At 42.5% G+C, this 23,165-nt stretch overlaps 1 protein-coding gene across 8 annotated transcripts in view; it reads right to left on the bottom strand.

Annotated features, from left to right (window-relative positions):
- The window catches only part of FREM1 (FRAS1 related extracellular matrix 1), a 157,972-nt gene that overhangs the window by 21,631 nt on the left and 113,176 nt on the right, over nucleotides 1–23,165 (bottom strand). For 6 of the 8 annotated variants that reach the window (XR_003756015.2, XM_029055735.2, XM_029055733.2 and 3 more), the window contains exons 25-27: nucleotides 12,994–13,408; nucleotides 9,224–9,425; nucleotides 8,342–8,486 (exon numbers count right to left, since the gene is read on the bottom strand). Coding sequence is in view for 7 of the 8 variants with exons in the window: in XM_029055735.2 (XP_028911568.1) it covers nucleotides 8,342–8,486; nucleotides 9,224–9,425; nucleotides 12,994–13,408 (762 nt within the window). In the remaining variant the exon portion in view is untranslated. Of the gene's footprint in view, nucleotides 1–8,341; nucleotides 8,487–9,223; nucleotides 9,426–12,993; nucleotides 13,459–23,165 lie in introns of those variants that run through there. The other 2 variants (XM_001507686.5, XM_039910811.1) reach the window with 2 other exon arrangements.

Genomic DNA, 23,165 nt, shown 5'->3' with positions numbered 1-23,165 from the left:
AACTTGAAATCTTCCCTTTTCATCCCCTCTAGCTCTTACTGGCCTGATCACCATCCACACAGCACTTATCTACATCCTTCTACATTTATGAGAAGCAGCATGGCTTAGTGGAAAGAGCATGGGCTTGGGAGTCAGAGGTCATGGGTTCTAATCCCGGCTCTGCCACGTGTCAGCTGTATGGCCTTGGGCAAGTCACTTCACTTCTCTGTGCCTGAGTTACCTCATCTGTAAAATGTGGATGAAGACTGTGAGCCCCACGTGGGACAACCTGATTACCTTTTATCTACCCCATTGCTTAGAACAATGCTTGGCACATAGTAAGCGCTTAACGAATACTAACATTATTATTATTATTATTATTATTTTAAGCCCTCGTAGCTCCTTGTGGGCAGGGAGTCTACCAACTCTGTTATATTGTACTCTCTCAAGCACTTAGTACAGTGCTCTGTGCATAGTAAGCACTCAATAAATACAACTGTTTGATTGCTTGTACTTTTACTGACTGCTTCCATTTTCATGTTTGTTTGCCTTTCTATTAGGCAACTCGAAGGCAGGGATTTTGCCTTTTTCTCTTGAAATTTGACCATAGCATCCGGCACTTGGTCTTGCACAAAGGACATGCAAGTTAAAAACTGTCGATGATGGTGTGTATGGGAAGCAGCGTGGCTCAGTGGAAAGAGCACGGGCTTGGGAGTCAGAGGTCATGGGTTTGAATCCCAGCTCTGCCACTTGGCAGCTGTGTGATTGTGGGCAAGTCACTTAACTTCTCTGTGCCTCTGTTACCTCATCGGCAAAATGGGGATTAAGACTGTGAGCCTCATGTGGGATAATCTGATTATCCTGTATCTACCTCAGCACCTAGAACAGTGCTCTGCATGTAGTAAGCACTTAACAAATAGCAACATTATTATGTTAGTGAAGATGAATGTAGCATTGTCCTTTGATTTGAAGATGCTGCCGAAGGTGAGACCGTAGCTATGAATATTAGTGTCACAGAAAGAAAATTTATTGCACACTTAGTCCATGAAAGTTCAGTAGTGTACCATTTGGGCCCTTTGCCATTTTGGGTGAGGACTGCTCAGGTGTCAGTGAATAAGACAGGGAAATATATGTCCTACCACTATCAAGATATGATCTTGAGTTGTTTTTGCAGTAGTCTGAGCCATCCACACTCTCTTACCTGGACCCCTTCTATCTGTGAACAGATTTGGAAGGCCTGATCCCTGCTACTGACTGTGATTGCCCACCACCCCCCACCAACCCCAATTAGCAAAGGCTCTGATGAGGAAAGACCACTCTGAAACAAGTGCACCTAAATCCTTCATTGAGCTATGCAGTGTCACCCAGAGCTGGGATACTGATTCCACACTGAAAACAGACCAGCATTTCGTCTGACAAACACTCTTCTCAGAAGCAAAAGGAAACTAGCCAATTTTGGAAAATAAATTTAAAAAAGCTCTTGCCAGAAATGCAACATGTAAACTTTAGCAACATAGTCAGTGATGGTATTTTTTTCTGGAAACATTTGATGGGTTAGGGTCTATGGCTCAGTCAACCAAGACCTTGTCTTTCTAAATATACTTGGAGAGCCATATTAGAATAGAAGTTTGCTTGATTACAAGCTGAATATTGTGAGCCAAACAAATACTCACTCACTGCCTGGCACCCTACATCTGGAAGTTGATTTGATTCTTCTTAAACTTTCTGGGTTCAAGTCAAGATCTGTTGGGCCAGACTCTTAATCTGGGAGACCCTGAATCCCAAGAAGATCAAGATTGAGGAAGTCAGCAGCTCCCTATAGTGAGTCTGGGTTATTGTTTGACCAAGAATGCCCCTCCTCCAGGGCAGTCTGGTCTCTCAGAACAAAGACCAGAACTTGATGGGGGCTGGTCAAATGGACCTCTAGATTGGTCTCAGTCTTTATGGGGTTCTTAGGACCAGGGGAAGACTCTGAATTGGTATGGTGTCTCCAAGGTTTTGAAAACAATTAAAGAGTGAAACACTTAAAGCAGAGGGGAGTCCTAATTGGAACCATGTGGATATAGGTGGAAACTGATCTTCCCTAGAACTGCAGGGAACCCAACAGTGTCAGAACCCCAAATGTTCATTTCAACCAGTTCCCTGTCATGATGCTGAAGGATGAAAAAGATATGGTCTTCTCGGTGAAGGAAATCACTGGCTCAGAGTTAAACCATTAACTGGTGAGGTCTCGAGGATTTATTTGGACCTAAGCCGCCTCTGATTTTCTTAGAATTTAGAGTAATAAAATGCTCTTATTACTCTGCTCCCTCTTTACAAATACTGTAACTCATTGACACTAGAAAATCAGGCTCCTTTTGAAGGGGCAATTCAGTCGGTCAAATATTAGTTTAGCCTCAACCGAAGAAGTTATTTATCTTCCACAGAGACTAGAGAGTCTGTTGCTATGTTCCAAACCCAAAGGAGACTAAAGTTCAGTAGTGGCTGAATGCTATTCATCCATTATGTATATATCTCTCTTTATATATATAGCAGACTAAATGAAGCAGACTTCAGTTCACCATTTGGGTCACCATCTTACTGTCTTCTGAATGGCTAGCAAATCTTCCAGGACAGAGAACCCTCACAAATGAAATGACTTCAGTTCTAGTGGCTTATGCGGCACCATTCACAATCTCTCACCTCTGCCCCATCACAATCCATCAGCAGATCTTGGATCTGACAAATGATAAGTAAATATGGTGAGAGATTCACCAAGATTTTTTAGCTTCACCACGATGAATTGAGTAGGATTTGAAGATGCGCATTCTGACCCTCTTTCCAACACCACTGGAGTGAAGCAGGGCTGTGTGGTAGGTCCCAGTCCTATTCAATGTATTCCTTGCCATTATGCTTAAGATGCATTGAAGAATTTCAAAGCTAGAGCCAGAGCATGACTATGAGCCACCAAAACACTTTTCCAGCTCAATAAACTGTAAGCATCATCGATACTCCTTGAGATTGCAGTTTGGAAATTGCTATATGCTGATGATTGTGTGATTTGTAGGCACATACCAAAAAAAAAGACATACTAATGATTCTGAGTCACAGTGCTATGGACTGACTATAAGACTGAATGAATCTAATCTATAGGGAAACCCTAAATACTACCAGTGACTTTCTTTGGCAACCCAGAACTGAATTCTGCTACCTAGACACCACTATCTGAAGTTGCAACAACAGACAAAAATGTAGGAAACTGAATCAACAAAGACAACTTGCGTTTTGGCAGACTGGAAAACAGAGGGTGGTGACAGTGGAGCATCAGGTTCCATAACAAGTTGAAGGTCTGTAGACTCTTGCAGTGTTCAACCTTCAATATGGCTAACTACAGAAGACACAGCCAGCTCCTGGAGCAGCTTTACCATCATCTCAACATCAAAGAGCAGGACAAGGTATCCTGGAATGCAGTCAGCTTCCCAGCATTGAAGTAATGCTCAGAGCAAAACAGCTCTGCTGGGCAAGGTACGTGAGGAGACTAGGTGGTTGTGTGACACATGAGTAGTTTTCTGTGATGACAGGTGAGTCTTGGTCCTGAAACTTTGGGACCGAGAACCAACGGAAAGGGGGTACACAGAAGCCAGGAAGGAAGAAAAGCAATTTGAAGACCCTGGGAAGCACAGTACTAGATAACATGACATAGCAGCAAAATGTTGGGTGACCACTGCAGCAAACAGACAATGGTGTAGTAGCTAGAGCACGGGCCTGGGAGTCAGAAGGTCATGGGTTCTAATCTCGGCTCTGCCACTTGTCTGCTGTGTGACCTTGGGCAAGTCACTTCATTTCTCTATGCCTAAATTACTTCATCTGTAAAATGGGAATTAAGACTGTGAGCCCTACATGGGACAGGAACTGTGTCCAACCCTATCTGCTTAGTACAGAGCTTAGTACAGTGGCTGGCACATAGTAGGTGCTTAAAAAATACCACAATTATTACAAGCCTGGCAAGAAATTATTACAAGAAATTAGTGAGGGGCTGCTCTTACTGAGGAACAACTTCTCAAATATCGTGATACCAGGAGGTAGCTTTGAAAACAGAGACAGACCATGATCAGACAAAAATATCAATGCAGCAAAGAGCTATTTTTATGAGCAAACAATTCAAAAGGGAAGATTAATCAAACATTGATCTTTTCAGGTATATTTGCAAACATGGATAGGATCTCACCATCAGTAGAGTCATCTTTGAGAATGAAGGACATCTACATAGAGGTAGAAAAAGAAATTCAAAGACGCAATCTGTGTTTTACTAGCCCTAGACTGTAATCTCACTGTGGGCAGAGAACACATCTGCCAACATTTATACTGTATTCTCCCAAGCGCTTAGTACAGTGCTCTGCACACAATAAGTGCTCAATAAATATGATTGATTGATTGAGTTAAAGCAGAAATTTGTGGAGATGAGAGTTACCATTGAAAAGCAGTGGATTAGGAGAACCTTTGGGAGAAAACAAACATTTATTTTAATAATTTCCACAAAAAGAGAGGGAATCTTTGTCAATTGCTGAGAAATTATCTTACTGGCTGTAAAGAGCATTACTACATCACTTTGCTGGGATGTTGGGATGAGTCAGGAGACTTGGGCTCTAATCCTGCCTCTGCCACTTGCCTATGTGACCTTGAGCAAATACTTCAACTTCTCTGGGTCTCAATTTCCTCATTTATTAAAATGGGGATACGATAGCAATTCTCCCTTGCCCTTAGACCGTGTGCCCCAGGTGGGACAGGGATTTTGTCTGATCTGCTCGTATTGTATCTACCACTGCACTCAGTACAGTGCTTGGCACAGAATAAGAGTTTAACGAATACCACAATTATTAGTCTTTTTAGAGTCCTTCAGGTAACAGTAATTCAGTAATCAAGCCATAAATAACAGCCTCTCTGTTTTTGCATTTGCACTCCCAAGGGAGGAGCTCATGACCCCACAAGAAAACCAGAATTGCCCACCCTCATCATTATCACAGGGATCATGTCTACCAACTCTGTCTATTGTACTCTCCTGAGCACTTAGTACAGTGCTCTGCACCAGTAAATGCTCAATAAATACCACTGACTGATGGATTGAGTGATCAACATTATTTAATAAGAATCCTATATTGCAGCTGAGGAGTGAACTGGGTTCTGGGGACAACATAATCAAAATTGGCCACTTCGAATCCTTAGGTGGCTCAGGTTTCTTTCTTTTCCTTGTACCTTAGTTCTCCTTTAAATCCTGGAAACAAGCGTTTTAATTGCAAAAGGTTTCACGAGGCATTTCACTCCTAATGTCCGGCCTAACGACTGTGCTGAGAGCATTTCCAGTCCTCAAACTGCAGATAGCCACAGGGTAATTATTAGGCATTTAAAAGCATAAGCAGCCAGGATCACTAGAGTGTTTTAGCTGAATTTATCTGGGATACTCTAGAGACATCTCCTGGTAAGCCCAGAGATTGCAGTTTAGCATGTTAACCTTTTGCGGTCCTTCTTTCCCGCCGTTTTGACTCAATCGATCGGTCAGTAGTATTTATTGAGTGCCTACTGCGTGCAGATGACTATACTAAGCGCTTGGGAGAGTACAATATAACAGAGTTGGTAGACCTGTTCCCTGCATGCAGTGAGCTCTTCCAAGTCCTATTCATTTTGTTCAAGTTAAAGAAAAAAATTAGTAATGCACAAAATGAAAAAAAAATTTAAAACATTTATAACTTTCATTAATTCAATTTGTTATAAATTTTGATAAGATTATGTTCTTTACTTAAGGCCTGGATCAGCTGACCCAGGACTGCAAAGGACTAATGGTAGTGTACTTGGAAGGAAAACAAAATTGTCCTGACAACCAAAGTATTTCCTCATCCCATTCTCCTGTCCAATTTAAGCCCTGCTGATGTCCAAGTGTAAGGGTAAGGTGATAAGAACACCATACTCTCTCATGCTCAAGTGAAAAACCCAAGATAAATGGAAAAATTCAAGGGAGGGGTATGGCATTATGGGAATGAGTAAACAAAAAGTTGATAGCAGACACAAAGGCAGGCAGGCAGGAAGGAATCTGATAAACCTTCAGTGACTTTAGTTTCTTTGACCTTGAGTCAGTTAGTAAGTTATTCCATGCTCTAGAAATGGGACCCTGCAGCAAATGGCTGATTACTCGTGTTAATTCTGAGAATTTTGATAATCTCTTAAATTTAAATATTGCTTGATTCCTTAAGTCCTTTTACTATATTTTTCCCATCCCCTTCTGAAAAGAATTGATCACATTTATTGAGTGCTTACTGTTTGCAGAGCATTGTACTAAGTGCTTGGGAGAATACAATATAATAGAGCTGGTAGACTGTTCTCTGCTCACAAGGAGCTTACAGTCTAGAGGAAATGTCCATTTCACTAGCAAACAGAAACAATCACCAGCTTTTAACTTTTCCTTCACTTTCTTTAAAGAATGGGGAGGGTCCAGTGGAGGCAAAATACTCTTTGGTTAAAAATATGAAACTATGAAACCCACATTTTAAATTTCTGGCCACCCAAGCAGAATGGAGGAAGGGCCTTAAAGAGAGAAGAGGACATGGGTGGAGAAAGGGACAGCGAGAGAGAGAGAGGAAGAAAGAGAGAGAAGGAGAGGGGGAGAAGCCTTGAAAAGTAGAGAAGACAGCAGGAAGGAAAAGGGGAAAGTGGGGTATGGGGGGGAACTCACCAAATCGCTGGTATGGTCTTCTACTGCCATGGATGCCCACACTTTGTTCCTCTAGTGCTAACCTTCTCACTGTGCCTTGATCTCGCCTGTCTTGCCGCAGACCCCTAGCCCATGTCCTGCTTCTGGCCTGGAAAGGCCTTCCTCCTCAAATCCGACAGACAATTACTTCCCCCCTCTTTAAAGCCTGATTGAAGACTCATGTCCTCCAAGAGGCCATCCCAGACTAAGCCCCACTTTTCCTCATCTCCCACTCCCTTCTGCTTCGCCCTGACTTGCTCCCTTTGCTCTTGCCCTCTCCCGGCCCCACAGCATCTATGTACATACTGTAATTTTATTTATTTGTATTGATGTCTGTCTCCCACGCATCTAGGCTGTAAGCTTGTTGTGGGCAGGGAATTTCACTGTTCATTGTTGTATCGTACTTTCCCAAGCACTCTTTACAGTGCTTTGCACACAGTAAGCTCTCAACAAATACAACTGAATGAATGAATGAGTGAATTACTGCCAGCACCACTAACCACTTCCTCTGCCGTCACCACCCAGCTACCACTGCAATTCAAGAGGCCTTTTCTGGGGCCATTCCTGGGGAGTTTCTGGCACAGCTGAAACAAAGCATTCTGGCTATCCAGAAACCCCTAGGAATCTCCCAGAAAGAGCTGGTTCAGCCAAGGCACCAGTGAAAGAAAAGAGGAAGGAGGCCACACAGCTTCTTTGCTCCTCCTTTTCCTTCCTCCCAGCTGGGGCTGTCGGGTCCCTTCTTGCCACGGCCAAAGGCAGCATCCGAATGAGTCCTGTCTAATTCAAGATGTCTGATTACTTTAATGAAGGCCCTTCTTCCTTTCTGAGCCAGATTTTTAGGAAGGCCATACCTAAAAGAAGAATTGGTTCCAGATATTTGGCCACCCCTAGGCAAGGAAAAATGAATCTTGCACCCCTGTTTCATATGACGCCAGCACAATACACCGCAAGAGCATGCAACGTTTTGTACAATGGGAACAGAGTGGCACAGTGACATCCTATGGACAGCCTTCAAAGCCCCCAAACCTAGAGAGGTTCCCTGGGGAGACCCCTGAACCCTCAACCTTTGTTTCATAGCATTCCCCTTCCACGTCCCAGTTTAGAGAGTTGCTGCTTCTGACTCGGATTAAGGGTTTTCAAAAACACTCATGGCTCCCGCACTGCACTGATACCCTAACTCAAGCTGGGCCACCCCCCGCACCATGCAGCTGCCCCCTCTGACTTACATTCTGAGGCAGTTGCCTCACTCACCTTCTGAAACCTGCCCCATTTAACGACCTAAACCTCAGAAGGTCCTCTGCTGTTAAATTCACAATTTTAGCCCACATAGACCTGTCAAAACAGAAGACTCTTTGTGGTTGCTGGGTGGGTGTGCTCTCATGCACAGTGAGGACATATGTTTCCTCACATCGAGAAAGTGACTGGCTTTCCCTTTACTGAACACTACTTAAGAGGAAATCCTTCTTTCCCACTCTCCTCTATGTTTCTTGAATCAAATTTATGAGATGAATTTGTAAAAATTTTCTCTCAGCTTAATAACCAGTCAACCTGGGTTCCGAAAACACACTATATACCACCCAGTGGTCTAATAGGCACGGAACCCGGCATGCCAGATCATTTAATATGCAAACTCTCAGTTACATTTGAGGAGTGGCAGAGTTCCCGGTTGGGTCTGTGACTTGAAACTCCAAGCTATCTGAATTCAGTTCCAAGGATGGATTGATGATATAAAGAATGGTTTTACTGTTCAAATCCTTCTGGCTGAATCTCTCATGGATAAATTCACCTGTGAAAAAGAATAAAGGATCGCTAAAAAGGGCAGTTACAGAAGAGAGGGCATGGTTATGTGATTTCTTTTAAAATACTTTCCAATACAATCAGGACAGCTCAGCTTTAGTTTTTCAGAAATGAGAACCATTCCAACTGCTTTAAGCTCAGATGGGGATCATAAGGAAGCTTCCAACCCTTTAAAATCATTTTACGTTTAGTTCGGGAAAATCATGTTTAGCAACAAAGGAAAGGAAAAGGAATAGTGGGATATGCTAGCAAAAGCAGCTTCCCCATAGCTCCATCCTGTTTAGTTCTATCAATCTTCACTGTTGTTACAAGGCAGAAGTGACATATAACCCAAGCAAAGCACCAGGCAAGTAAAAGTGGATTACAAAATTGACATGGTATGAGGATTTATTTTAGAACTGAAAATCAGTTACAAAGATTAATTTGGGACTAACACTCTTCCTTTCTCAGTAGATATTACAATCTGGCAACGAAAGAAAGTTATAAACAATAAACAGCTGGGTATCTGAATTGAGTTTCCCTACCCAAGATGAATGTAGGGGTTTTAGCCTTTAAATCCTCTTTAATGGCAGTATTGATTTATCAAATGCATCTATCACAAAGCCTCTGGGAGTGTTTACCAAATGGCCATCAACTTAATTTAATTACTCTCCAGCACTCCAATCCTTGATGTGAGCCACTGGGTGTTTTAAAACAAGCAATTATAAGGATTAAGGAACCCAATACCTGTTGTTATATTTTCCAGATGCCCATAACGGGGGCCTTGTAAAATATTGAAGATAATTTGGTCAGCCTCCGTGTCAGGGTCGAATGCCTTCAAAACATGTGAAGTGATGTAAATTCCGTAACAGCCGTTTTTCAGGAACTCCACTTTGGAAGGACAATGTAGACGGACAATGCGTGGAGCTGTTTTGTCTAGTTGGTCCACCTGAATCAGTACCAATGACACAGGCACTTATGAATATTAAGCTCTATCTACTGAGGGTTCTAAAGTTTTAAAAAAAGATTATTATAAAGAGAAGTTTGGAGCACATTTCTTTCTAAAGGAACCAAGCATTAGATCACCCACCCACACCTAACTTCTCACTTCTCCCTCCAGAGGCTGGGAAGAATAGATGGACGAGTACAGGAAGTCCCCCGACTTAAGATGCTTCTCCTTAAGATGAACAGGACCACAAGAAGCAGCGTGGCCTAGTGAAAAGACCACGGGCCTGGGAGTCAGAGGACCTGGGTTCTAATCTCTGCTCTGACACTTTTCTGCTTGGTGACCTTGGGCAAGTCACTTAACTATCTGTGCCTCAGTTGTAAAATGGGGATTAAAGCTCTGGGCCCCATGTGGCATACTGACTGTATCCAAACTGATTATCTTGAATGTACTCCAGTGATTCGTACAGTGCCTGACACATAATAGGCACTTGACAAATACAGGGTTTGGCACACAGCAAGTGCTTAAGAAGTACCACAATTATTATTAATGGAGCTATGTAACCTGAGTACACAATCCTGGGTAATTTTTGGCAAAAACAGGGTATCTGACTTTGGTTCAGGAACTATTCAGCACTATTTCTCTGACAAACTTGGTTCTGATTTACAAGGTTTCAACTAATAATGCAGTTTGCAGGAACCAGTTTTGTCATAAATCTACAGACTACCTTCTGCTGCCTTCTACAATATAGGCTGCTTTCATTAAAAGGAACTTAACAAGAGTAACAATAGCAAGCATAGTATTCGTTAATTGTTTACTATGTGCCAAACACGGTGCTAAGCAACGGGGCAGATAGATATAAGAGAAGAAGGTCACACACAGTCCCTGTCCCATCTGGGGCTCACAGTCAAAAGAGAAGGGAGAACGGAGATTTAATCCCTATTTTACAAATGACAAAACTGAGGCCTTGAGAAGTAAAGTGACTTGTCCAATGTCACACAGCAGACACATCAGTAAGGCTGGAACCCAATTCTGGTTTTGAAAATAGTTCAGAGGGGATGGTGGTAGAGGGCAGCAGCCTCTTCAGCTGGTGGAGAGCAATATCCTGGGCTAGAGTGGGGCTGTAGTGTCCAAGAATAACAATAATAATAATAATGTTGGCATTTGTTAAGCACTTACTATGTGCAAAGCACTGTTCTAAGCGCTGGGGGATACAAGGTGATCAGGTTGTCCCACGTGGGGCTCACAGTTTTAATTCCTATTTTACAGATGAGGTAACTGAGGCCCAGAGAAGTGAAGTGACTTGCCCAAAGTCACACAGCTGACAAGCAGCAGAGCTGAAATTAGAACCGATGACCTCTGACTCCCAAGCCCAGGCTCTTTCCACTGAGCCATGCTGCTTCTCTGAACTGGGATAATGGGAGGTGGTAATGGTTTAGAGGGGCTTTAGACCCCCTCAGAGACCTATGGGGACCAAGCATTATCGGGGAGGTGTCATGAGGTAATTTTACTAGTACTATAAGCACCCTATGGACAGGGAACTGGTCTACCAACTCTGTTATATTGTACTTGTTCAAGTGGTTACGACAGTCCGCTGCACACCGTAAGCAATCAATAAATATGTTGATAGATTGATTGAGTGAAGGGTCACAGCATATGGTGTCTCTGCAATCCAAAGCCCAGTCTGACCAGGACGGCCCAGTCTGGCCATCACAGCCAATTAGATGCTGTCTCCCCATCCACCTAGGTACCTGTCGCTGCCCTCCGACCCCAGCTGTGCCCTGAGCCAGGTTGCCAGAGCAAAAAACCTCCTCATGACCTGCTCATTCATACTCTCTCTTCCCTCCTTGCTATCCTCTTTCATTCCTATCAATCAACCAATCGCATTTATGGAGCACTTACTGTGAACAGAACAGTGTACTAAGTGCTTCAGCGAGTACAATAGAACAGAGCTGGTTGATAAGTTCCCTACCCACATCAAGCTTACAGTTTAGAGGGGGAGACAGACATTAATATAAATATAAAATTACAGATATGTACATAAGTGCTGTGAGGCTGAGGAAGGGGTGAATATAGGGTGCAAATCCAAGTGCAAGGGTGACACAGAAGGGAATGGGAGAACAGAAAATGAGGTTTTAGTCAGGGAAGGCCTCTTGGAGGAGATGTGCTTTTAATCAGGTTTTGAAGGTGGGGCAAGTGACGGTCTGTCGGATTTGAAAAGGGAAGGTGTTTCAGGCCAGAGGAAGGATGTGGGCGAGAGGTTGGCGGTAAGACAGAGGAGATCAAGGTACAGTGTGTAGGTTGACATTAGAAGGAGCAAAGTGGGCAGGCTGGGTTGTAGTAGGAAAATGGCCAGGTAAGGTGAGGAGTTTCTGCTTGATGCATAGGTGGATGGGCAACCACTGGAGGTTCTTGAAGAGGAGGGAAACATGAACTGAAAGGTTTTGTAGAAAAGTGATTCAGGCAGCAGAGTGAAGTAGGGACTACAGTGGCGGGAGAGACAGGAGGCAGGGAGGTCAGCAAAGAGGTTTATGCATAATCAACGGGGGGATAGGGTGAGTACTTGGATTAACATGGTAGTCGTTTGGATGGAGAAGAAAGGGCGGATTTTAGCAGTGTTGTGAAGGTAAAACAGAAGGATTTGGTGACCGATTGAATATGTGGGTTGAATGTGAGCGATGAGTCAAGGATATCACTAACATTATGGGCTTGTGAGACAGGGAGGATGGTGGCCCTGTCTACAGTTATGGGAAAGTCAGGGAGCAGACAGTGTAATTCATGCCACCCTCCCACATCCACCAACTCCACCACTGAGGTTTCTCAGGGAAGAGGAGTAAGAGCTGGGGACCAAGTGGGAGGGACTGATCTAGCCTTACATAGCCTTACAGCCCTATAAGAGCCAAACTGTGGGTGCGTATTCCCATTGAGTTGTGGGGAGAACTGCTTGAGTGAGGGGTGGAAGAGGCAGGAGAAAAGTCACCTCTTTCTAAGGGTTTATGTTCCATGCTCAAAAGGTCGAGGCTAGAGTGAGCTGAGAAGAGTTTGGGGACCAAGGCTTCAGCCCTACTCCTGGCATTATCAAATGATACTGCATACATAAAGTGTGTGATGTCATGAACATTCTGGTAAGAAATATTTTCTAATTTCATAAAAGTGGAACCTTAGGGCAATGACCATCTGGAAGCAACTTGTGAGCTAATAAGAGCATCCTAAACAGTGACCTTTCCTTTTTTTAATATGTTCAGAGATGAGGAAATCATTTGGGGTGTAACAACATTTTCCTATGCTTAGTTGTGTTGTGTTTGAGGCTTCTAAAATAGAAACTGTTTTCAAAATGCAAAATGACTCTTGCAGTAATTAGCTTGACTCACACACTACACAGCTTTTGCCAAAATAGTTGCCTGTTAAATACAAAGTTTCCTTTGAAAGCAGAAAACCACAAGTTAGTAAAATGAGATATCTGTAAAGTAGAAAAAAAGACCTTGGCTACCATGACGAGAGAGCATATTTGACTTGCATGAAAGAATTCATTGATGGATTGGAAAGTGAATGGTGTGTTTTCCATACTTGCCTGGATAATGAAAGACACAGGTTCTTGAGATAGCTTTCCATCTACAAGAAAGCCTTGGTTTGTCCCGTCAGAAGCCACAAAAGTGAATAGATCGATCTGGGAGCCCCCTTCTATATGCCTGTAGGCTACATTCATGTTGTCCACATCCTGTTGGGTGAAATTGCGCTGTAGTAGCACAGCTCCCCTAAGATAGAGCTGACCATATTGAGGAAGCTGGACCAAGAGGAAGGTTAGATTATGGGCTGGAGTATCTGGATCTGACAGCTGGAGGAAGTCAGGAGAAAGGAGCATCATGGCACCCTCAAATAATCTGATTCCCTTGTTCCTGGAAACCACAGGCAAGGCGTGATCCACAGTCTCCAGTATAATCTCGAAAATCCCGTGCTTGGTCTTCAGGCCATTGCTAACGATGAATCTGGCAAAGAGAGGCAAGGCAGCCTTCAGCATGGGTTCTTGTTTCACCATCTACTGAAATGAAATGATAATACACACCTTTACTAAAGAATCTGCCTCTCAACAACTCTGAAATGCAAATTAAAAGCTGTTCTCAGAGGAGGCTTTTAGGTGTTTGGACAAAAATCCTGAGCTAAGGGTGAAACTGACTGGCCTAAACTCACATAAGTTTACACATGTAAATATATCTATGTAGATATCTACCTATCTAGATAGATATTTATCTCTCTATATATACACACACATATGTGTATATATATATGTATACATATACATATGTGTATATATATATGTATATGTGTATATATGTTACAAAAAACCTGCCATATAGTTTCCCTTCAGGTTTGGGGATGACGCTTTTGATGATGAGATTGTGTTGTCTTTTTTATTGGTGTGTCAGAGTGCAGTTGACAAGACCAATGCATCACCAATCCCCTCCAAACCTTTTGCACGTAAAGACTGTTCCTTGCTGCACTGTTGAAATCATTTAGACTTGGTGATACTTTCATTTCTCTTTCTTCGCATTTTGATCTCCTCTAAGCTTCTCTTAAACAGTCAATCCATCTCTAGTGGCTGCATGCCAGGCTGATCTGTCCTCTACTGCTATCTCCCAACTGTCCACCACTCTGCCCCATTGTTTGGGGTTTTGCTTCACAGTGCTCAATAAATATTATTGATTTACTGATTGATTGTGTCTTTTCCTACCCACTCTGTTTCTGGTTACTTCACTTGGACTAACCATAGAGCAGCTGTTTAGATATTTACAGTGCAATCAATTGATCAATGGTATTTATTGAGCACTTAGTTCAAGAGCACTTTACCCAAGACTTTTGTGAAAGAGTGGGTTCACCTTTCCAGGGCCACTGTTCAGACCATTCAGGAAAATGAATGTGTTCAACCACCCATATTCCCCCTAGGGAGTTATTAGTAGGGGAGGCAGCATAGTCTAATGGAAAATAATAATAATAATGTTGGTATTTGTTAAGTGCTTACTATGTGCCGAGCACTGTTCTAAGCGCTGGGGGAGATACAGGGTAATCAGGTTGTCCCACGTGAGGCTCACAGTTAATCCCCATTTTACAGATGAGGTAACTGAGGCACAGAAAAGTGAAGTGACTTGCCCACAGTCACACAGCTGACAAGTGGCAGAGCCGGGAGTCGAACCCATGACCTCTGACTCCGAAGCCCGGGCTCTTTCCACTGAGCCACACTGCTTCTCTGTACAGTCCTGGGAAAATACATAGTCCTGGGAGGCAGGTGAGGCAGGGGAGGAAGGGGAGTCAATTAACCTCCCTTTGCCTTGATTTTCCTGTTATCTGAAAATGAAAATAGCATATTTTCTGTCTACCTCCCAAGGAAGGAGGTCAAAATGAGAAACTGATAGGAAAGCACTTTGGAGAAAACAAAAGTGTCACACAACTTCCAAGTATCATAATCATTATCATTTCCAGCTAGTCCACAGACCTGAGAATTAGATTCAAATCCTGAAAAAGTGAAAAATTAAGAATGAATACAGTAGCCTCCTTGTATCTATCCAGGTCCCCATCACTGAGCCAGCTAAAAGCTACAAGCACATTCCCTCACATTCATCCTGTGGTTCACACTGAGATACTCTGGCAGAACTGGGAAGAGAAATTCACATTAAGGGATGCTGATGCACAATCACCAAATAAACCAGAGATCAAAGAGAGAAAACAGAGTTGTATTCTATCTCCATGCCTGGGATATTTACTTTCAAGCATCAGAATTTCTAAAAATACATAGTTATTTGAGACTTGTTATTTGAGATTCAGCAAACCCTGCTAAAAAACAAAACGACACACGAAAGTCACTCTGTTCTGGCCACTAGTCAAAGCCGCTTTGAGTCCTTCCACCTCTAAACCAGATAACCTCAGTGTCTTTTATTTTTTATTTTTTTAAAAAAAGCTGAAAAAACAAATGGGAACTATTCTCAAACAGTCCAGAGACACTCATCATCTTATAGATGTATATTCTTTTACAGTAACTCATATTTGAAAAGTATGAAAATTGCTGTTTGGAATTAGCTTTTAAATAGTTTTCTTAAAAAATCAATTCCTGAAATTGAAAAGCTGATTACTCAGAATCTAGATGTCCAAATTAAATGGGGTTCAACTTACCCTATATCTATTCCACAGTATGCTTTTTAAAAGTCCCAGGGGACTGGTGATGTGATTTGTCTTTTGTGCTTTATTGCCACAGGGAGAAGAACAATTGATTTTAATAAGCATTTGACTTAAATTCTTTACTTTGATGAAATGGTAGACTTAGCTTACAGCTGGGCACTGTAAGAATGCATTTTTCCATGAATAAGTGAGTTTAATAACCTAACTGCAGCTCTATTTGCTCTTCAACAAAAGAAGTCCTGAGGGAAGTGTCCTGCAGGCTGAAAAGCCCAGGGGCCCCAGCATAAGGGCTCTGGCATTCATTTCCTGGGGTCTTCATCTGGTAAAAATGGTCCTGGGCTATTGAGTGGATCTTCATCCTGAGGACTAGGCTGCCTCCTCCTCTAGACTGTAAGCTCATCGTGGCCAAGGAATGTGTCTACCAACTCTGTACTCTGTACTGTGTTATACTCTCCCAAGTGCTTAGTACAATGTTCTGCACATAGTGCTCAATAAATAGCATTGATTGATTAACTGATGGTAGGCACTTTAGATCCTCTATCAGCATCTTCAGAGGATGGTTTGGCCACCAGCTTCTTGATGTTGTTTCAACCCCACAGCCCCCTAATCTCCTGCTCTGCTTTCTCATGGCTCCAGGCAATCTTTCCCCTGAACAATGGGTTGGCCACCTCTGAGTATGGCTGTTTATCCAAGTGACAACACCTGTGTTGGGTACCCTGTGAAGTTTCAGGGGCTTTAACTGGCAATTGTAAAATCTATGGCTCACCACTTCTTTACTGAACCTCAACACAAAGGGCAGTCTGCTTTCCCCAGGCATACCCATCCTCAGTCTGTGCAGCACATATTTGTCCTTTGTTGTAGTCAAAGAAGAATAATAATAATACTTGTGGTATTTGTTAAGTATTTACTGTTACTATGCTTAGAGAAGTAGTGTGGCTTAGTGGAAAAAGCCTGGGTTTGGCAGTCAGAGGACATGAGTTCTAATCTCAGTTCTACCACTTGTCTGCTGTGTGACCTTGGGCAAGTCACTTAACTTCTCTGTGCCTCAATTACCTCAATTGTAAAATGGGGATTAAGACTGTGAGCCCCACAGGGGGCAACCTGATTACCTTGTACCTACTCCAATGCTTAGAACAGTGCTTGGCACATAGTAAGCACTTAACAAATACCACAATTATTATTATTATTATTGTGTGCCAGGCACTGTTCTCAGCACTGGGGTAGATACAAGCTAATCGGGTTGGACATAGTCCCTGTCGCACATAGGGATCTCCGTCTTATTGCCCATTTTACAGATGAGAGAACTGAGGCCCAGAGAAGTGAAGTGACTTTCCAAGGTCATAGAGCAGACAAGTGGCAGATCTGGGATTAGAACCCAGGTCCTTCTGACTTCCAGGCCTATGCTCTATCCACTAGGCTATGCTGCTTCAGGTGCCACTGATGGTGAAGTTCAGCTGTGACTGCATGTATAGCTGAAAAGGTCAATCAATCAATCAATGGTATTTATGGAGCTCCAAATGCGTGCCCAATTCTCCACAGTCATGGCCAACTTAGAAGCCTGAAAAAACTGACTAACCTGCAATTAAGAAAGCCTATAAACAACTAAAGATCATCATCAGCAACAAAGAGCTATCCTGCTATCCAGGCATTACACTAGCAAATGACGCAAGGAAAGGCCAAGAAGTAGAAAACCAAATCAAAGCCAGCATGGCCTTTGGGAGACTGACAGAAAGAATTAAGCAACAATCAATCAATCAATCAACAGTATTAATTGAACAATTACCATGTGCAGAGCACTGTACTAAGAACTTGGGGAAATTCAATACAATAGATTTGGTAGATGCAAAACCTGCTTTGGGGGGAGACAGGCATTAAAATCTCTAATCTCTCCCCCGATTAGACTGTAAGCCCTTCAATGGGCAGTGGGCAGTGACTGTCTCTATCTGTTGCCGATTTGTACATTCCAAGCACTTAGTACAGTGCTCTGCACATAGTAAGCGCTCAATAAATACTATTGAATGAATGAATGGATGGATGAATAAAATAGATGGGGATAGGGGAAATAGAGTATAAGAACGCTTACATAAGTATTTTGTGGGCCTGGGATGAATAATCAAGGGGTTTTGAGCTACACGGTCAAGTGCATAGCCTACACAGAGGGGAGGGCAGGTGAAATAAGGGGCTCAGCCTAGAAAGGCTTCTTGGAAGACATCTGATTTTCATCGGGTTTTGAAGGTAAGGAGAGTAGTGGTCTGTTATATATGAATGGGAAGGAAGGTCCAGGCCCAAGGGAGAACAAGGGGGCAAGGGGTCGGTGGCAGGAGAGACAAGATAGAGGTACAGAGAGGAGGTTGCTGTTAGAGGAGTGGGGTGTATTGTATTGTATTTGGTATTTGTTAAGCGCTTACTATGTGCCGAGCACTGTTCTAAGCGCTGGGGTAGACACAGGGGAATTAGGTTGTCCCACGTGGGGCTCACAGTCTTAATCCCCATTTTACAGATGAGGGAACTGAGGCACAGAGAAGTTAAGTGACTTGCCCACAGTCACACAGCCGACAAGTGGCAGAGCTGGGATTCGAACTCATGAGCCCTGACTCCAAAGCCCATGCTCTTTCCACTGAGCCACGCTGGTGGGTTGTAATAGAAAATCAGCGAGGTTAGGTAGGAGGGATAGAGCTGATTGAGTGCCTTCAAGCCAATGGTGAGATGTTCCTGTGTAACACGGAGAATGAGACTTGAGCGTTACACTAAACTGAAAGTTCATATAACTGTGGTGGTGTTTTACCTTCTAAATGACCATAAGACCCTGGACTTAGCACAAAAGGCACCTCTAGCATCGTGAGCTGTTTCCTCAGCACTACATAGGAGCTATACTCTGCCCACCTTGGGCAGTGATTGCATCAATGAACTCTGTTGTATTGTACTTTCCCAAGTGCTTAGTATAATGCTCTGCCTACAGTAAGTGCTCAATAATGTCACTGACTGACTGATTGATTGGAATGTACTATCAGTTGTGTGTTGGTCTTTTCAGCAACCTGCATTTATGGATAGGATTTCACTGTCAGTAGATCAAAATGAAAGACAAATAAATCTATATATCCATCTATGGATAAAGTTTCTGCTCCCTTTCACCCATCGCATTTGCCCTAAGCCCTTCCCAATTTGAAATTCCACCTCCTCCAACAAGCCTTCTTTGATTCTCATCAATCTTTCAGCCTTCTCTTGCCCATATGTATTTATTGATTGATTGAGTTATGGCTATCTTCAGTACTTCAGACGAAGATATTTACCCATCACTGGTATTTATTGAGGGCTTACTGTGTGCAGAGCACTGTACTATGTGCTTAGGAGAGTACAATACAACAGTTGGTAGACATGTTTCCTACCCACAAGGAGCTTACAGTCTAGAGGGGGAGACACACTAATATTAATAATTTATGAATATATGCACAAGTTCTGTGGAGTTGAGGGTGGGGTGAACACCTAATGTCCAAAAGGTACAGATCCAAGTGCAAGGACTTGTGTATTTTTGACTATTTGAAATGTCTATGTCTGTCTCCCCCATGAGAATGAAAGCTCCTTGTGGGCAAGGGTTGGGCACTATGCTTTAGTTGTATCTTCCAAGTCCCATTACTGCCATGCTGGCAACACAAAAAAAAGACAGCTTGAGCGCTGCAGGAATACCAACAGAAGGTGCTGTATCACCGATTAGTGCTCCATTTTCTTTATCCTGCTTTCCTGATGATGAAAGGCTCAGATTTGCTCTCCATGTTGTCCTGAAAGAAGTACTTTGTGTTACCCTATCCCCTGATCATTCACTCTCATCCCACCACAGACTTTAGCCAATAACACAAATCCCTCCTTTCCAGTCTGGGTGGAGACCCCTTCATAACACTATTTTTTAACCTGCAGTCTACAGGCTGCATCTAATGTAGAAGGAGCAAGAATCTGACCTGGTTCCAGCAGTAGAGAGGTTATTAGGCCCCTTGCTCAGGCTCCCCAGGTTGGGAATTACTAATCTTCATGCTTCTCCCTGTCTCTCAGTGTTTCTTTACTCAAATGCTGTCTTCATTTTTACAAATGGTTTTTTGATTCAGAACTTCCAGAAAATGGACTCTGAAACTCAACCAAACCAAAAATAAGATAAAGTCCAGAATAAAAGGAAGGTCAGTGAAATGGGTGCTGGTTGCCCATTTGGATTGTATTTTTAAGTCTATAATTACATTTTAGGAGTGGCTGTAGACCTCTGAGGATTGAGGCAATGAATTTTCAAGTACAACCTTTTTTCTTTTTTTTTAATCGAGACCAGAATATCATTTCTGCAATATATGCCCTTTTCCCCTCCACCCCTTCCCACCCACAACACACACATCATTTGAAATATCCTGGACTTTCTGAATCTACTACTCGCCCCGCTTAAATTTACCAGCTCTCATCCTCTAGAGCCTGCCTTTCCTGGCAGCCAAACCTACTCAATACTGCTCCTGTGGCAGGTTCAGTGGCGCCTTTGTTAATAAAGTGTCTTCTCTCCATCTTTCATCCACCCTCCATATTAATCAGCAGCTGCATCAGTGCCTTCCATTCAGGACTGAGATATGAGGGTCAGGAGGGAGCTCTCTTTGCTAACTTCTGTCAAAGTAAAGTACTCTTTCACTTAGCTGAGCCTAAAGAAATGAAGCTGGTGCTCAGCTGTTTTATTTAATTCTTCAAATATTGAATTCAGTTATCAGAATAATTTCAGAGAATGTTTTAAAATTTTAAAAAAGTAGGATTTCCTGATCCAGCTAAATGTTGCAGCTAAATCCTTCCTGGACAATCAGGTCTTTTTACTCTATTAAACATTACCTCATGATGAGGCATTTGTGGAACTAAATCTATTTCTGCCTATGTGAGAAATCATTTGTAATAAAATGCAGAAAATGGGTTCTCTCGCTTGCCAAACCTTCACTTCATTAATGTGATTATTTTTGATGACCCCAGTAGTAAAAAAGACTACATTATGAGTTATTTAAAGGAAAGTATTTTTGCTCTGAATGGTAGGTAGAGAACGGTGCCTGTAATTAACTTTCTCCTTAATGTACCCCTTTTCTTAGGCAAATATTCATATTCCTATTCAGTATCCATCACTCATTTTCAATTTCATCTTGATAATATTAACAAGTTCAAACCAACACAATATTAACAAGTTCAACCCAACGTGATACATTTCAGGAGCGGAATTTCTGTTGACAAGAATAATACATCCTAGGCACCCATTTAAGACTTGCTATTTTGCTTCCCCATTTGGTTCATTGGCTCATGCTCTTTGTTCAGGAGGATGAAGAAAGCCTTGCTTGTTTTAATTTATGGTATTAGTTAAGCGCTTACCATGTACCAGGCACTGTTCTAAGCACTGGGGTGGACACAAGCTAATCAGGTTGGACACATACCATGTCCCACATAGGGCTCAGTCTTAATTTCCATTTTACAGATAAGGTAACTGAAACACAGAGAAGTGAAGTCACTTGACCAAGGTCACACAGCAGACAAGTGGAGGATCTAGGATTAAAACCCAGGTCCTTCTGACTCCCAGGTCTGTGCTCTATCCACTAGACTACGCTGCTACACTTGACTGCAACAACAGGAAGCCTGTATTTACACAGGGTGTGCATGACCTTCAGTAGGTCACTAAAGTTCATTTTTGTATCACAAGGCTGTGCATTTCAAACTCCTCACGGCTTGCCATCCCTGCTTGATAAGCAGGGTCTGACCAACTTGTAAACAGGCACCTTGCCATCAGACAGATGGGAATGAGTAAAGGCAGGCCAGAGACCATATATGAGTATGAAATATGTTTACTGAGGACAGTATTCCCAGCTGGGAGCATCAAGACAGCTGTCCATGCTGACCTAAAATTCATGAGCCAATGGTCAAAGGGACGCAATTACTAACATCGCTAGATCAAACAGAGTATTTGCATAATAAAAATCCCAGTGAAAATTTGCTCTGGACTGATAATACTATTTCAGTTGGCCAGTGAGACACTGGGAGAGTGCTGAATAAGGATGTGTCTCATCAATCACAAAACTTCCCATCTTTTTAAACCCCCTGAGAATGTCACCTTGGGAAATTGAATCTTGCAATTCAAGTTAGATAAAATTAGGTCAGTTCATGTGTGTGAAAATGTAGGCCAAGAACATTCTGTCCATTTTCTCCAGAAAGAAACCTCCAAACCGGTCAGGAAGGCTTAAAAACAATAATGCAGTTGGTACGGGTTATCTCAACTCTCAGATAATGAAGTTAGTCATGTCAAAGAAACATCTCCTTCTATATGGCAATTTTATTATTTCCAATTACTAGCCTTTCACTTTCCTCTGGGAAGGGGAGACAGCCAAGATTGCCATCATTTAGATGAAATTTGGACATGACTTTCAGATTTAGTTAGGACACACTGCATGGTTTGATTTCACCATTACCAGGGTTTTCATGCTTTCTTCAGTTCCATGGCAATAGAGCTGGCTAACGAAGCCACCATCTGTCATGGCATTTAGAAGATAAAAATGGAATCATAAATAGTGCCAGCTCAATGCAAAAAAAGTCGAGCCGGCATGTCAAAATGGAGGACATTAGCATGTTCTTTTAGCACCCGGCTGCCAGCATCTGAAGTCAGGTTGCTAATCACTTGATGTCATCTGTCCCATAACATGCTGCCAAATCTTTCTTCCAGGCTAGCAACACCAAACAATGCAGGAAAAATTTACGATTCAAAAAAATATTTTTGCAGAAGTTAAAATCTGACCATTAAAACTCCCCCATTTAATTAATGTTGCCATTTCTTACATTTAGAAAGGAGAAAAAAAAACCTCTGCCACAGAATTTATCTTCTCTACCCAGCCAAATATTTTGCCAGAATCTAACAGCAAGCAACATAAGTTTAAGTGATTAGTGTGGCTGCAACTTTCATTTTCTTACAGCACCATGATCATGCTTTCATTAAATCAGGCTTTCAGCTTTGGTTTCTGAACACTTGACAGACATTGAGTTAGTAAGATGACAAAATTGAAATATAGATCTTAGACAGATGCTAGTCTCTTCCATTTTAAAAATACAAGGTCACTGGCCAGACACCAAACAACCCCAGCTTTAAAAATCCTGGGGTGTCTGTCTCTCTCTGCCTCTCTCTTTTCAAGCGGCTCTATCCCAGAACTGAATATTTCTGACTCTGAACAAGATCAGAGGTAGATGAAAAGAGGAGATAAAAATTAGAGAGGCAACCAGAAAATAGCATGAGGTATTTTTGACCTCCAGTGCCTGGAAGCCTCCAGAGTGTGCATGGAGAATTCTGAACCTAAGCCAAGACTCCTTCCCTTTTCCCCCTTCCCACACCATAAAGCCCTTTGTCTTGTATCTGGCATGCCACTGAAAGGTCCAATATTTGCTTTTAGATTGTTCAGGTTTCCATACCCTAATCTGGGTAAGGAAACATTTCCATAGTCCACCCCTTCCTCTTTTCCCAAATGGCCATCACACTGGTCCAGGCATCTGTCAAATCCCAGCTTATCTATCGTAGCAACCCCCGCGCAGGTCTTTCTGCCT

The sequence above is a fragment of the Ornithorhynchus anatinus genome, chromosome X5 (genome assembly GCF_004115215.2).
Source record: "Ornithorhynchus anatinus isolate Pmale09 chromosome X5, mOrnAna1.pri.v4, whole genome shotgun sequence".
NCBI lineage: Eukaryota > Metazoa > Chordata > Mammalia > Monotremata > Ornithorhynchidae > Ornithorhynchus > Ornithorhynchus anatinus.
This window is presented reverse-complemented; position numbering and strand designations above follow the sequence as displayed.